General features: G+C 34.4%; 1 protein-coding gene across 1 annotated transcript in view; it reads left to right on the top strand.

Annotated features, from left to right (window-relative positions):
- STIM2 (stromal interaction molecule 2) overlaps positions 1-13118 on the top strand; it is a 146715-nt gene that overhangs the window by 53557 nt on the left and 80040 nt on the right. The window contains exon 2 of the mRNA XM_072945459.1: positions 130-260. Coding sequence (XP_072801560.1) covers positions 130-260 — 131 coding nt within the window. The remainder of the gene's footprint in view (positions 1-129; positions 261-13118) is intronic.

The following is a 13118-nucleotide window of genomic DNA, read 5'->3' as shown; positions in this document are numbered from 1 at the left end:
TTTTTAAAGCCTCTTTAATTTGACTTAGTCTGAAATTTAATTTGTTGGTTTTGTTTTAAATTATATTCTCTTAACTGTAGCCTGTGTTTTGGGATGGCGAGTTAGTAACTGGCCTTTGTTCTATTTCAGATCCCTGCATGTCACTAAGTCCACCATGCTTCACAGAAGAAGATAGATTTAGTCTGGAAGCTCTTCAAACAATACATAAGCAAATGGATGATGACAAAGATGGTGGAATTGAAGTGGATGAAAGTGATGAAGTAGGTGGAGTCACTTTTTCTCTGGTATTCTCTTAAAACAGAATGAGTTTTTAATCTTAAATTTTCCCATTATTTCTCATGTGACTCAGCTCCTTCGTCTTCAACATCTTTAGTTTTTCTCTTTACATTTGAATTTTATTCTTTGTATTTACATTTTTTTTCACGTCTGTAAAGTCTTCCCAGTTTTGTAAGAATCCTCAGTCTCATGTACTTGGGTTTCTTAAACATAAATCTTATTCTTACTGTGTCAGTTACCTTTTGTTGTTTTACAAACCGCCCCAAAATTTAGTGGCTTAAAAATGACAACAGTTTGTTATTTCTCCTGATTCTCTGGATTGACTGGACTTTGCTGGGTACCTTTTCTGTTCCCTTGGATATGGCCTGAGGTTACTATGGCAGTTGCGCTCAAACTCTGCTGGGCGGGACTACCTCCCATGACCTCTGTTCCTTTAGTCTCTCTCTCAACTTGGCCTCTGCTCATTCAGGAGTCTAGCTCAAGCTTCCTTACAGCATGGCAGCTGGCTTCCCGGTGGCAGTGTTCAAAGAAAGCAAGTTTCCATGTGAAAGTGCTTATCATGCCCCTGCTTGCCAGTGCCTGTTGATGTCAGATTGACTTAAAGCAAGTTATTTGGCCAAGCTCAGAGTCTGTGTGTGACAGGATTATACAAGGGAATGAGTGCCAGGAGATGTGGTTTACTGGGGGCACTAGTGTAATCTGCTGTACCCACTGTGCAGATAAACAATGCTTTATTTCTCAAGCATTCTCATCTTACCCCTGGTCTGGTGTCCCTCTTAGTTTTCTTCATAGAAGTTGTTTGCTTTTCTTTTTCTTTCTTTCTTTTTTTTTTTTTTCTTTGAGAATAGAAGAGGGGTTTATTAGATTATGCTGCCATAGACAACAGTGGGCCACACAGACAAGAGGTGCCTGTGTGAGCCTAACAGTTGTTTATTTGACTATGGTCTCATTTTAACCAAATTCCTTCATCATTTCTCATGTCTCTTCAACTTCTTTGTTGTATTCGTCACTGTTGAGATGCTTCTCTTTTAGTTTATATGGTACAAATTACATTATTTTCTACATTATTATCTAATGTTGTGTGATGGTGACATCTTCCCATCACATTGTTATCTAATCATGTTGTTATGTAACAGTAACATTCTCTGAAGATCAGTTTTTGACCTGCTGTGTAAAACATTTACCTTGAGAACATTCATCCATTTTTAGGTTACTCTGGATTCCTCCATCTCTAAGCCAAACCAGATTCTGACCTATGTATGCTGCTTTCTGCCTGACATCTTTTGAGAGCTCTTACTTTTGTTTTCAACTTAGTTTATCTAAAACGAAATCACACTTTTCTTTGAAATCCCTCACTCTTAATAGCACTTGTGGACCTACTTCTCTTCAATTTTTAAAAATTAAAAAAAACTTCTGAATCAGGAGTTGGCAGACTTTTTCTGTAAAGGGCCAAGTTATGGGTTGAAGTATGTCCCCTGTCCTCCCCCCCCCCCCGCAAACGTATTTTGAAATCCTAACTCCCGGTACCTTAGAAAGTGACTTTATTTGAAAATAGTTATTTCAGATGTGGTTATTTAAGATGAGCGTATACTGGAGTAGTGTGTGTCCTTAATCCAACATGACTGGTGTCCTTATAAGGGAGGACAACACCATGTGGGAAGACAGAGACAGGGGAATGGCAGATCATGTGGCAGTGGAGGCAGAGTTTGGAGTTATGCAGCTACAAGTCAAGAATTGACAAGGATTGCTAGTGACACCAGAAGCCAAGAGAAAGGCGTGGACTATGTTCCTTCCTAGAGCCTTTGAGAAGGCATGGCCCTACTGATACATGATTTCAGACTTACAGCCTCCAGAACTGTGAAAGAGTAAATTTCTGTTGTTTTAAGCCATTCAGTTTTTGGTACTTTGTTACAGCAGCCTTAGGAAACGAACAGGCCAGCTAGTAAATATTTTGGATTTTTGTGGGCCATATGGTCTCTGTTGCGTCTACCCAGCTCTCCCACCGAGGTGTCAAGCAGCCATAGACAGTCGGTGAACTGACGGGTATGCTGTGTTGCAGTAAAATTTGTTTGCAAAAAAAAAGACGTCAGACTGCTATAAATAAAATTTTGTGTACTTAAAGTTTATTCCTTTTTCTTCTTTTTCACTTATCTCTTCTAGTTATTTGATTGCTGTATTTTAATGTAGGTATTTACTATCTTATGCCTAGATTATTACCTATAAATTTTTTCCTCTCTAATCTATCATGCATATTACTTGGAGAGTGTTTTTCTGTAGCTAAAAACTTAACAATGATTTCTTAGTACTTAATTGATTAGATATTAACTCTTTAATCTTTTTTAATATCTCTGTATCAACTGATTTTTATTTGCTGAAGTAATCTCTTCTTGTTGTGGTTTAATCATTTTGATTAGAGCATGATTCCATTAATACCAGAATCACAGCCTTCAGTTTAAAATAGTCAAGTGTATTTCTTTCACTTAAGAACTACAGATGACAGGGTAGTCCTGTTTTATATTATTTCCAACTTAGAAAGTATTTGAAGTATGTAAATGTATTCTGTTGGTCATAAAGTAGAGTAGGTAAAGTGAAATTGATGGATTACCAGGAGTTTTACTTACTGGAAAATAACATAAGGTAGTTGTCATTTATTGAGAGTCATTTTATTATATTGGGTAATTCATCTTCTCAACATTATCACCATTCCGTCTCTCTCTTCCTGTACAAACACACACACACACACACACACACACACACACACAGAGTAAAACCATTTTAGTAGTACTACTCTGTACTTTATTTATTTTTGAGGGGGAGGTAATTTGTTTTATTCATTCATTCATTCATTCATTCATTTTTAATGGAGGCTCTGGGGATTGAACCGAGGACCTCGTGCATGCTAATAAGCACATGCTTTACCACTGAGCTATACTTCCCACCATACTCTGGATTATTAGTGATTAACTGTTCTTTCTAATCCTCCCAAAATTGTCTAAATCATTTATTTAGTTGCCAATATAGTTGCTTAAGAATTTGAATATCAAGTATTCTAACATAAATTCTATTTACTCCACACCTTATTACTATCCACATAAATTAAGGAATAAATAGAATTTTATGTTCATATATTTGGTACTTTTTGTGAAAGAAATTGTTCTCTAGACTAAATAGATTTCATAAAATCATTTTTTTACATTTTCTTGATCATTTACAGTATTAGTTTTATCAAACTCCATTGTCAACTCTGAGGGTGTATAGTGTTTAGTAGATGAGTGCCCTGTGCAGTTTCATAATTGTATTCATCAGTTAAATTGGAAATAACTTTTAACATTAAATCTTGTGGTACTGTGAGGAAAGAATATAATTTTAAGTTGTTACACTGATGATGCAGAGTTTTCCTTTGATTTGATATTACTTGAAGAACTAATCATTACTTAGCATTGTTTTAGATTAAGAAATATATTAATTCTGAGGGATTCTTTTTAGGGGGAAGAGAGGTGGGGCTGGGAGGGCATATATGGTTAGTTTGAAGAGTATTAGTATTATAAAATGGAAAGACTGGTATGCACTTTCAGTTTTTAAAGCTGGAATAGTTTTAGATAGTCTCATTTTAGAAGTTATGAATTAATTTATTAAGATTGGTTAATTTTGAGCCTAGAATAAGGCTAGATTCTTTATATTTAAGATCTACATAATAAAGTTACTTTTACTATTAATTAATATATCGAGTTGTAAATATTACTACTCTGGGGTGTTCTCTGACACCAACCAATTCTTCAGTTTCTAACACCAACTACATTTCCAAGAATTCAGTCCAATTCTGAGACTGTCTTCCTGGAGATAGTATCAGATCCCACAAGTTAAAGGGCTCAGTCTTATAATACTGCCTTCACTTCAGATGCCAGTCACAAGTTTCCAATTGTGTTTGCAAACTTCTGACTGGCTATAAATCTGGGGTTCCCATGACAACTTCTTCGGATTTGAAAATTTGCTGGATACATATCTGAAAAAAACAAAAACGTTGATTTAAAGATACATGCAGTGTTCGTAGCAGCATTATTTACAATTGTGAAAATATGGAAGTACATCAACAGATGAATAGATAAAGAAAATGTGGCATATACGTACAGTGGAATACCACTCAACCATAAGAAAGAATGAAATTTTGCCATTTGCAGCAAGATGGATGGACTTGGACAGTAGTATGCTAAGTGAAATAAGTCAGACAGAGAAAGACATGTACTTTATGATATGATATTATGATATGATACTTTGATATGTTATATGTGGAATCTAAAAAATAAAACAAACTTGTGAATATAACAAAAAAGAAGCAGATTCACAGAACAAACTAGTGGTTACCCATGGGGAGAGGGAAAGGAGAGAGGGGCAGTAAGGTTAGAGGATTAAGAGGTACAAACTATTACATATAAAATAAGCTACAAAGGTACTGTGTACAATATGAGGAATATAGACAATATCTTATAACAACTATAAATGGAGTATAACCTTTAAGAATTGTGAATCACTATATTATACTTCTGTAGCTTATATATTACTGTACCTCAACTATACTTCAATGTCTCACAGAATTCAGGAAAACACTTTACTTATGTTTACTGGTTTATTAAAAAGGATACAACTCTGAAACAGCTAAATGGAAGAGATATATAGGTCAGGGTGTGGTAGGAGGGGCACATAGCTTCTGTGTCCTCTCTGGGCATGCTCTCCCAGCATCTCCCACACCTCAATATGTTCACCAACCTGGAAGCTCTCCAGAGAATCTCAAAATTCTAGAGTCTTTATAGAGCTCAGTTTTCCCATAGATCAAGTGGGTGGGACTGAAATTTCCGGTTCTCTACCGCTTTGTGATGACCAGCCCCACCTAGAAGCTATCTAGGGGCTCCACCTTAGTCATCTCATAAGCAGGAACCCAGATATGATCAAAGGGGCAAAAGACAGTCCATCACCAAGGAAATCCCAAGAGTTTTAAGACCTCTGTGCCAATAAAGACCAAATATATTTCTTATTTTATCACAATTCCAAAAATACTTAAATCTGGAAAAAAAAGCAAAAATTCACATTTTTAAATCATTAAAAATACCTTCAATGATGGCCATTCTGACTGGTGTGAGGTGATACCTCATTGTAGTTTTGATTTGCATTTGTCTGATAATTAACAATATTGAGCATTTTTTCATGTGCCTATTGGCCATTGGTATGTCTTCTTTGGAGAATTGCTATTTTAGGTCTTCTGCCTATTTTTGGATTGGGTTGTTTGTTTTTTTATTATTAAGTTGTTTATGTATCCTGGAAGTTAAGCCCTTGTCAGTGTCATCATTTGCAAATATTTTCTCCCATTCTATAGGTTGTCTTTTTGTTTTGCTTATGATTTTCTTTGCTGTGCAAAAGCTTGTAAGTTTAATTAGGTCCCATTTGTTTATATTTGCTTTTATTTCTCTTGCTTGGGTAGACTGCCCTTGGAGAACATTAAGATGTATGTCAAAGTGTTTTGCCTATTTTCTTCTAGGAGGTTTATAGTGTCTTATGTTTAAGCCATTTTGAGTTTCTTTCTGTGTATGGTGTGAGGGAGTGTTCTAACTTCATTGATTTACGTATGGCTGTCCAGTTTTCCCAACACCGCTTTCTAAAGACATTGTATTTACTCCATTGCATATTCTTGCTTCTTTTGTTGAAGATTAATTGACCATAAGTCTGTGGGTTTATTTCTGGGCTCTGGGTTCTGTTCCATTGATCGATGTGTCTGTTTTTGTATGAATACCATGCTGTTTTGATTACTATAGCTCTGTAGTATTGTCTAAAGTCTGGGAGTGTTATTCCTCTAGCATCATTCTTTTTCTTCAGTAATGCTTTGGCAATTCTGGGTCTTTTGTAATTCCATATAAATTTTAGTATGATTTCTTCTAGTTCTGTGAAGAACTAGAAAATTTGCTGGATACATATCTGAAAAAAACCAAAATCTGTAGATTAAATCTGTAGATTGCTTTGGGTAGTATGGCCATTTTAACAATATTAATTCTTCCAATCCAAGAACATGGGATATCTTTCCATTTCTTTAAATCATGTTTAATTTCCTTAATCATTATTTTGCAGTTCTCCACATATTAAGTCTTTCACATCCTTGGTCAGATTTATTCCTAAGTATTTTATTTTTTTGGCTGCAGTTTTAAAAAGGATTGTTTCTTTGCATCCCTTTTCTGATATTTTATTGCTACTGAAAAGAAATGTAACTGTTTTCCCTATGTTTATCTTGTATCCTGCTACCTCACTGAATTCTTTTTTATGAGCTCTAGTAGTTTTTATGTGGAACCTTTTCTACATATAGTATCGTGTCATCTGCATATAATGACAGTTTTACCTCTTCTCTTCCCATTTAGATCCCTTTTCTTGTTCAAGTCTAATTGCTGTGGCTAGGACGTCCAATACTATGTTGTATAGAAGAGGTGAGAGTGGGCATCCTTGCTTTATTCCAGATTTTTGTGGGAAGGCTTTCAGCCTCTCATTGTTGAGTATTATGCTGGCTGTAGGTTTCTCATAAATAGCTCTTATGTTGAGATATGTTCCCTCTATACCCATTTAGGTTAAGAGTTTTTTCATAAATGGGTGTGGAATATTTTCAAATGCTTTTTCTTCATCTGTTGAGATGATCATGTGAATTTTTTCCTTTCTCTTGTTGATATGATGTATCATGTTGATTGATTTGTGGATGTTGAACTATCCTTATGTCCCTGGGATGATCCCAACTTGATCTTAAAATGTGTGCTCTTTTTTATGTGTTGTTGCATTCTCTTTGCTATTATTTTGTTGAGGATTTTTTACATCTATGTTCATCAATGATACTGGCCTGTAATTTTCTTTTTTTGAAGTGTCTTTGTCTGGTTTTGGTTTCAGGGTGATGGTGGCTTCATAGATTGAATTTGATAGTATTCTCTTCTCTTCAGTCTTTTGGAAGGATTTGAAAATGATGAGGGTCTGTGTATATTTGGTAGAATTCTCCAGTGAAGCCGTCTGGTCCTGGACTTACACTTGCATGGAGGTTTTTTATTGTAGATTCTGTTTCACTTCTAGTGATCAGTCTGTTCAAATTATCTATTTCTTGATTCAATTTTGGTGGACTGTATGTTTCTAAAACTTGTCCATATCTTCTAGGTTGTCCAGTTTGTTGCCATATAGTTGTTCAGAATATTCTCTTGTGATTTTTTTGTATTTCTGTGGTGTTGGTTGTAATTTCTCCATTTTCATTTCTGTTTTGTTTATTTGTGTTCGTTCTCTCTCTTTTCTTCTCAGCGAGCCTGGCCAGAGGTTTGTCAATTTTGTTTACTCTTACAAGAAACCAACTCTTGGCTTGATTGATTTTTCCTGTTTTTAAAAAATCTCTATTTTATTTATTTTCTCCCTGTTTTTTATTATTTCTTTCCTTCTGCTGACTTTAGGTTTTGTTTGTTATTCTTTTAGATAATAAATTAAGTTGTTTGTTTGCAGTTGTTCTTGTTTTTTGAAGAAGGCTTATATCTATGAACTTCTCTCTTAAGACTGCTTTTGTTGCATCCCATAAATTTTATGTGGTTGTGTTTAATGCTGGAAAGGGTGTGGAGAGAAGGGAACCCTCTTACACTGTTGGTGGGAATGTAGTTTGGTGTAGCCATTATGGAAAACAGTGTGGAGATTTCCTCACAAAACTAAAAACAAAAACTAAAAATCTTATGGTCTAGCAATCCCACTCCTGGGCATACATCCAGAGGGAACTCTAATTTGAAAAGACACGTGCACCCTAGTGTTCATAGCAGCACATACACAATAGCCAAGACATGGAAACAGCCTAAATGTCCATTGATAGATGACTAGATAAAGAAGCTGTGGTATATTTATTCAGTGGAATACTACTCAGTCATAAAAAAGAACAAAATAATGCCATTTGCAGCAACATGGATGGACCTGGAGACCATCATTCTAAGTGAAGTAAACCAGAAAGAGAAAGAAAAATACCATATGATACCATTCATATGTAAAATCTGAAAAAAAAAAAGAGGACACTAGTGAACTCATCTACAAAACAGAAATAGACTCACAGACATAGTAAACAGTCTTAGAGTTACCAGGGGAAAGGGAGTGGGAAGGGATAAATTTGGAAGTTTGAGACTTGCAAATGATAGTTACTATATATAAAAATAGATAAAAAACAAATTTCTTCTGTATAGCACAGGGAACTATATTTGATATCTTGAAATAACTTTTAAAATGAAAAATAATATGAAAACGAATATATGTACATATATGCATGACTGGGACATTGTACTGTGCACCAGAAATTGACACACTGTAACTGACTATACTTCAATCAAAAAAACCAAAAAAACGAACTTATGGTTACCAGGGGGGAAAGGGGATGGCAAGGGATAAATTGGGAGTTCAGGATTTGCAGATACTAGCTACTATATATGAAATAAACAAACAGTAAGTTTCTTCTGTATAGCACAGGGAACTATATTCAATATCTTGTAGTAACCTGTAATGAAAAAGAATATGAAAATGAATATACATATGTATATGTATGACTCAAACATTATGCTGTACACTAGAAATTGACACAGCATTGTAAACTGACTATACTATAATAAAAAAATGACACCAATTTGAAAAAGTACCTTCATGGGAAAGATCTGTTCAAATTGTGTATAATATATAGACAGAGAGGTATTAAGTAAGCTTATGCAGATATTTGACAGCTTATTTGAATGCATTTGATTGCATAATAGTTCCTAGAATTACAAGTTATTTTAATCTTTTTACCCTATCATCAAATGTTAAATGCGCAAATGTGTGAAGTGTTACCATTATCACTGTGCCAAACAAAGTGAGCATGCATGGCTGGATAATTTATACTTCAGTGGAATTCTTATTGAGTCTTTTAAATATCAGGGGAATTCCAAATATTTTGTAATAAAAGTTAGAATAGAATTCTAACTTTATGTTAAAAGGTAAAACTTATGTTAAAAGAAGTTGGAATTCTGTCAGTGTGATAGGTGAACTTGAATGTTTAAAAACAGAAGATAGTATATTTCTCTCTGTATTTCTGGCATTAATATTTAAAAGCAAATATAGTTTGCTTCTCTATCTTATTAATACCTGAAAGAATCTATAAGTCTGTTATCCAGTATAGTAACTAATAGCTACATTTGTCTATTGAGCACTTAGAATTGGGGTGTGTTATATGTGTAAAATTACTTCAAATTTTGAAGATTTATGTAAACGTAAAATATCTAAACTTTAAAATTTTGACTATATGTTGGAAATAATAATATCATGGACACACTGGGTTACATGGAACATAATATAAAATTAATTTCACTTGTTTCTCTATACTTTTTAATGTGACTTCTAGAAAATTTCAAATCACATGTAGATTGCAGTTCATTTCTATTGGACAGGACTAATCTTAGAGACTATGGTATATTATAGGCTTTAAAAATGGGTTATTAATTCTGCAGCTCTTGGACTAGTTTGATGCCTTCAGTTCATTATAGCTACATCTTGATTTGCATTTCTTGTTAAAGTGTCTCTTATGAAGATGTAAATAATAGTACTGTTACGAGTCTCTAGTAGCCATCATTAGGAAACTTCACGAGTTTAATAGGAAACCTTCATTAAAAATTTAAAATACTTAATTTCTTGTAATTTTTAATTGAGATACTGCTTTTTTAATTTAGAAAAATATTTAGCATTTTGAAAATGCTGGTTTAAAACTTACTTTTTTTCTCTTTAGTCTTCTCTGTTTTTGGTCATATGAGAGCATTTATTTTTCTAATTTATTCATTCATTTAATATTGAGCTAATATTTGAGGCTCTATTTTATGTAAGATACTCGAATAGATCTTGGAATGTATCAGGAACAAAACAGACAAAGTCTCATATAAATCTTAAAGCCATTAGGCTAACATTCTGTTGGGGCTTGTGGGAAGGCAGACTAAACAAAAAACTAAGCAGAGAAGGGGGATCAGGACAGGCAGATAATGGATGGTTGTAATTTTAAATAGGATGGTCATGGCAGGCCTCATCAAGAAGGTAACACTTAAAGTGTATACTGTATGTAGCACTTAGACATGAGAAAAAATATTTGGCAATTTTCCAATGCTAGTCTAAAATTGAAATTGGAGGACTAAAGGTGTTTTAGATTAGGAACAGGATGTGAAGGTTTTGCATTCTAGGTCATTGTCTTCTGGTCCAAGATCAAAAAGATTAGTCGTCAATATATGCTGAATTTGTGACCTGTTTAGATTAACTGTAATGACTTAAGTTTTCATGTTCTGTTAGTATTGAAGATATTTTGGAAAGTATAGATACTGATTAGCGAATAATTTAAATAAGAATATTGAAAGGTTTTGTTGCCCTGAGCACAGCAGTAGGAGGCAGTGAGAATTGATATTGTTATTGCATACTTTGTGACTGGAAATTTTATTATAGTTTCTGGTGTATATGAACTTTGTTTTCTGGTTTTACTTTTCCCCTATTTTCTTTTAAATTAAACATTTTTTTCTTCCCCTTTTCTACTTTTTCTTGCCTTTTATCCATTCTTCCCTTTTATTGATGTCATTTGGAATAGTTTTAATGTTTTTATTCTTAGCAATTGGTTTGATATATGTAACCAACTTTAAGACCAGCTTATGTGAAAAATCTGGTTGTACCATGTTTTCAGTTTTTCTTATATTAGCTATTCTGCCTGAAAAACATCTTTGCCATCATTTGTCTGTACACCTCTCAGAGAACTTAGTTTTAACCACACAGATGTATCTGTATCAGAAACAAGAAGAAGCACTGAAAAAAGTAGGCAAAAGTAGAGTTAGAAAAAAATAGTAGAAAATACATTTGAAAATAGGATCTCTGAGTTTTGAATTATATAGAGTACTGTTTCTAAAGGAATAATTATGTGTTTTCTTTACTGAAGTTTCCTAAGTTAAAATTTCTGCTTATGTTTTAGTTATCTATTGCTGTGTAACAGATTATTCCAAACATAGTGATCATCTCCAAACGTAAGCCACTCATGGTTTTATCGTCTCACAGTTTCCATGGGTTAGAAATCCAGGTGCATCTTAGCTGGGTCTTCTGGCTCTAGACCTTTTACAAGGCTGCAGTCAAGATGTCAGCCTGATTTGGGGAGGATCCACTGTAAGACCTCCTCATATAGCTGTTGGCGCCACAGGTCTTCACTGGTTGTTGATTGGAGATACCAGTTTGCTGCCACGTGGCTCTCTCTATGGAGCAGTGTGGACTTCTGTTAGTGAGTGAGAGGGAGCTGAGGGCGAGGGTTGATGGAGGGGGGAGAAAGACAAAAGCCAACAACGTGGAAGTCAAAGTCTTTTTGGAACCTCATCTTGGAGGTGATGTTCCATCACTTTTTTGTCATTCTCTTTGTTAGAAATGGGCCACTAGGTGCAGCTGATGCTCTAGGAGAGGCAGTTACACAAGAGCATGAATAAGAGGAGGTGGGGACCATTATGGGCTATTTTAGAGGCTGCTTACTGTGATTTGTTTCTGTGCTTTGCTAGCTAGAGATACTTGATGGGAAATTCTCAAGCCGTAGAATTATAAAGTATAAAAACAGTAAAGTTATATAACTTTCTTCAAAAGGCTTCATTTTGGAAGTGACCCACAATAAGACTTTTCATGTTTATCTTTGTAATAGTATATGTCTAACATTTTAAAGCATGTTAAGTTTGATTAAAATGATCTATTGCATAGTGCTTTTACATGCACAAATGTACCAGTGCAACTTACTTGGCTGAAGGGTCACTTGGCATTCACTTTAAAGAACAAGCAGGGCAGAGGTAAGGTGAAGAGAGTAGGTGCTAAAGAATCCTTGCTGTTAAATTATAATTACTGAGATATTTTCCTGTGTACTGAAAATTTCATAGTTTCATAGTTCAGTTAATAACATGATGCCATAAAAACAGGCTTTAATTCTTTCTGGAAATTAATAGCAATAAGCGTAAAACTAGAATAGCAAAGAATGTAAATAGTTATTCCATAGAAAAAAGGGTTAGATGGCCCAAACTGAGAATGATGGATTAATTTAGTATTGTTGCTCTGGGACTTCTCAAATTTACATTTTTGGATTTATATACTAAAATAACAACACAGTTATTTAGCATTTACTATTCCACACTGTAAGCACTTTACATGCACCATGGTATGGACTCCTTGTAGCAAATTTTTGAGCCCCCCAAAATACCATAATTATCTTATTTGCAAATAAGGAGCTAGGCTTAGGGAGGTTAGGCAGTGTGCCCAAGGTTGCCACTTTATTAATGATGGAATAGACTTGAACCCATGTTCTTGATTTCTAGTCTGTGTTGATTTTCTATTTTAATGTATATCATTAATCTCTATCATTATGCCCTCCCTGACACAATCTATAAAAATAGCTGTATATAAGTATTATGTGTACATAAAAATGTTTTTACTCTATATACATGCATGCCATTATACCAGTTGTGTCTTTTTAAAGTGACCACGAAAATATACATTAAAAGTGAGATAAAATTAAATGTAAATGGAAATTTCTCCACCTTACTTTACCAATTCAGTTGGACTAGATTGTCTGGGCAACCGAATATGGAGACCACTGCAGTAATGAATTATAAAGCAAGGTCTGTTTTCATTCACATAGGCTTCACTCCATTTTTATGAGAACTGTGAGACTTTTTCAAAAAAGCAAGTTCCAGAGACACTGATAATGTTAATATTTATTCTTCCCTACTTTCTGCTGTTCCCTGGATACAGGTCTCTTAACTATGTAGCAGATCAGTTACTGATACTCTTACGGT

Source organism: Vicugna pacos, chromosome 2 (assembly GCF_048564905.1).
Source record: "Vicugna pacos chromosome 2, VicPac4, whole genome shotgun sequence".
Classification (NCBI taxonomy): Eukaryota; Metazoa; Chordata; class Mammalia; order Artiodactyla; family Camelidae; genus Vicugna; species Vicugna pacos.
The sequence above is the reverse complement of the archived record's forward strand: the minus strand, read 5'-3'. Positions and strand labels throughout refer to the sequence as shown.